This window comes from Rhagoletis zephyria, unplaced genomic scaffold (genome assembly GCF_001687245.7).
Source record: "Rhagoletis zephyria isolate East Lansing unplaced genomic scaffold, Rhagoletis_zephyria_1.1 Rzeph_scaffold_02505, whole genome shotgun sequence".
NCBI lineage: Eukaryota > Metazoa > Arthropoda > Insecta > Diptera > Tephritidae > Rhagoletis > Rhagoletis zephyria.
Window position 1 is genome coordinate 35,419 of NW_016159589.1, and position 2,744 is coordinate 38,162.

Sequence of the window (2,744 nt, forward strand, 5' to 3'; positions counted from 1 at the left end):
ATACAGTTGGTCGCGCAATGGCCACTGTCGGCAATAAAAAGGATGTGCCGCGGTCGTCAAGGCACAAGTGTGAAAAGTGGACAATACTATGAAGCAGCAGCAGGCAAATTTTATGGCAGAACCAGCGGAAGGCGGAGTTCTGCGCGCACGCATAAGGCGTATAACCGAACGGTAGAAGCGACAGCAGCGGTGGAGACCGGTCGAGCAATTCAAGCGACAACAACAGTACCAGGGGCGAGCATGACGATGCTGGCCGGCCAAGTAGCTCCAGCGAAGGTGGCAGGCAACAACAAGAAATCGGCGACGAGGATACGCAGCCGTTCGTACTGCCTCACAATAGTGAGGAAGCAGAGATGGCAGCCTATTGGGGTGCAGAGTACTTGGCAAACAATGCGCCACATTTGGCGAGCGAAGAGCATGAAATGGAGCACGAATCCTCACACGTAAGCGTACAATCCGACGACTGCGGGCCAAGCAGTGAGCGGTAGCCAACACGGTATGCCAAAGGCAGGGCGAATTCTCCATCACTACGCAGGACGCCAGACACCTCGGTAACGGGTACGTAGAGTATGCGCGCCATAACGACATGCGGATCAGGCTATATAACCCGATGGCTTCGGAAGAGCCACATCCACCGCCGCAACAGCTGTGCCTTAGTGAGGAAGCGATCGAAGCTTGTACATTGGCGAGCGATGGACAAAGGGATTTTGTGGATTTTGTACGACCGAAGTCCACCCACAGTATACCAGTAGAAAAGGTTTTTGTTTTTGTAGCTGTTTCGTGGTGAAAGTCCTTTATGGGGACCAAATTTCCCCACAAGAAATTGAGCGCATGGTTGCTTTTGCGTCCCAAAAAAATGAATATTACAAAACATTAAAAAAAGTCTAAGGTAATACAATTATATTCAACTAAAAATAATCACAATAATTTGCACTTATGAGTTAATGTGATAATCGTGTGAAAAACTATTTTCAACTATTATTTTTCATAAAATAATTTTGCGGATCAGATTGCTCTGAGCGCTTGTGTGGAAAATGTTGTTTACCAAGAAAATGCAGTCCTGTTGGTTTTTTTTCTGTATCACATCGCGGTGAGTTTATATTTCTTGTTTGTGAAATGGCAAAAAATTAAATAAATTTATGATTTCATGTATTTACAATTGATTAATGCAAATTTCTTTCTGTTGCGAACATATATCAATTGAATTGGAAGATGAAGAAGTGTACACAAGGTTGGAAAATGAGAACATGAAGCTAAAGGATCGATTAGCAATTTGGAGTAAGGTTAGTCATTCTCAATTTTATATTTTTGTTCGTCGACATTATAGGACATTTTATCATTGCAGGTTATTGTTGCAGAAGAAAACGCTGCAACCATTGCAGTTGTTGCAAAATATGTGCCAGCAGTAGTGCCCACCGCCGTCGGTGCAATGAGGGCTGAGCAAACGCCATCTCCTGGGCATTCCCACAGCTTGCCGACACCAGCTATTATATCACATGTGAATGCAACTTCAGCTAAATTTGATTATTATCAGTGCAATAGTATCTTGTCTTGGGCAAAAGCACTATAGACTGCTGGCACAAATAAATCGCCCAGAGATATAGCCAACGAAATAAATAAACATGATATACAATCGCCACCTGTGGTTATGTTAATGCAAAAATTTATAACAATTTTTTTATATCCAATGAAGGGATTATGCTGTTCGTGTGATTTCCAACCTCTTACGGTCTGGCGTTAACCTACCAACTTGCCACAAGCAACGTATCACATAGATGCACATTGGTCAATTACGTTTGAGAGTCCACTTGTCATTTGTTAGTGTTTCTGGGGCACGATATTCTACGCGTCACTTAGGCGATTGGTGAACACATTTCGTTATGCTGATTGTGGACTTAGAGGACCGCTTCCCAAATTTTCTGGACGATTGGAGATTTGAAAGACTTATACAAGGAATCAAAAAAGAGGTAAGTACTGTTCGAACTTTGGCTTATTCTGAGTTTCGCCCGAAAAAACTTTCATTCAGCCTTATGCTGAGTTTAATAAAATTTAACAAGAAATCCATTATATGATACCGAAATTGCATATCACCAAAAAACTAAAATACCGTCATAACTCAAAAGACGAGAGTTTTCGGGAGACGCGTTTAATGCGCTTATAAAAAGATATATTACTCATCTGTTTATTTTTTCTTCAGATTTTACGAGGACGAGGAATTCAAGAGACGTGTCTACAATTGCATTGTACTGCTGCTAGGCAGCGACCCTAATCCTACTGAATCATGGACTCAAATATGTGATGTATCCAGTGAAGAATTCCATAAGTGTTAGCTTTTTCGTAGATTTTATGAAAACCCGGACTACTATGGATTCTGCGATAGCCACCAATATGTATTCTCCTTGGGCAAGATGCTGGAGAATCGCGGCAACACAGCCGTATACCTACTCCATGCTTTTACGCGCATTTGCTAAATTTCTTGCACCAGCCAACTTTTGACTCAACTTATCTCCTCTAAAATTGCCTGTAAAATCGTCTAATGTAAATACCGTATTAACAACAAAAATGCACAGTAAAAACGTTTAGTTATTTGAATAAATAAGAGTGTGCCAATGTAATTAATAAGTAGTGTCTAGATGTAACCCGGGTATTTAGTATAGTAAAGATATGTTTATTTAAAAATTATATGATACAGAGTTTTGTGTATGTAATTTAATTGTCCGGCTATTCACTCGACCCTCTTCGCT

The 2,744-nt window shown here is 41.1% G+C and overlaps 1 protein-coding gene across 2 annotated transcripts; it reads left to right on the forward strand.

The window, feature by feature from the left end:
* Positions 1–1,193: 1,193 nt before the first annotated feature.
* On the forward strand, positions 1,194–1,790 carry LOC108367028 (probable arginine--tRNA ligase, cytoplasmic). 2 transcript variants are annotated; one of them, XM_017621548.1, is made up of 3 exons: positions 1,194–1,283; positions 1,346–1,498; positions 1,694–1,790. In XM_017621548.1, exons 1-3 carry the CDS (start codon positions 1,248–1,250, stop codon positions 1,739–1,741), a joined length of 237 nt encoding a protein of 78 aa, XP_017477037.1. In that variant the 5' UTR covers positions 1,194–1,247; the 3' UTR covers positions 1,742–1,790. The 2 variants fall into 2 exon arrangements, with proteins under 2 accessions (XP_017477037.1, XP_017477036.1); XM_017621547.1 differs by lacking the exon at positions 1,694–1,790 and having other exon boundaries at positions 1,346–1,683.
* The last annotated feature ends 954 nt before the right edge of the window (positions 1,791–2,744 follow it).

Bases quoted from the DNA above. Each gene is read 5' to 3' on its own strand.
- LOC108367028 (XM_017621547.1), top strand. From the start codon at position 1,248: ATGAAGCTAAAGGATCGATTAGCAATTTGGAGTAAG. The intron at 1,284-1,345 runs GTTAGTCATTCT...TTATCATTGCAG, and splicing joins GATTAGCAATTTGGAGTAAG to GTTATTGTTGCAGAAGAAAA.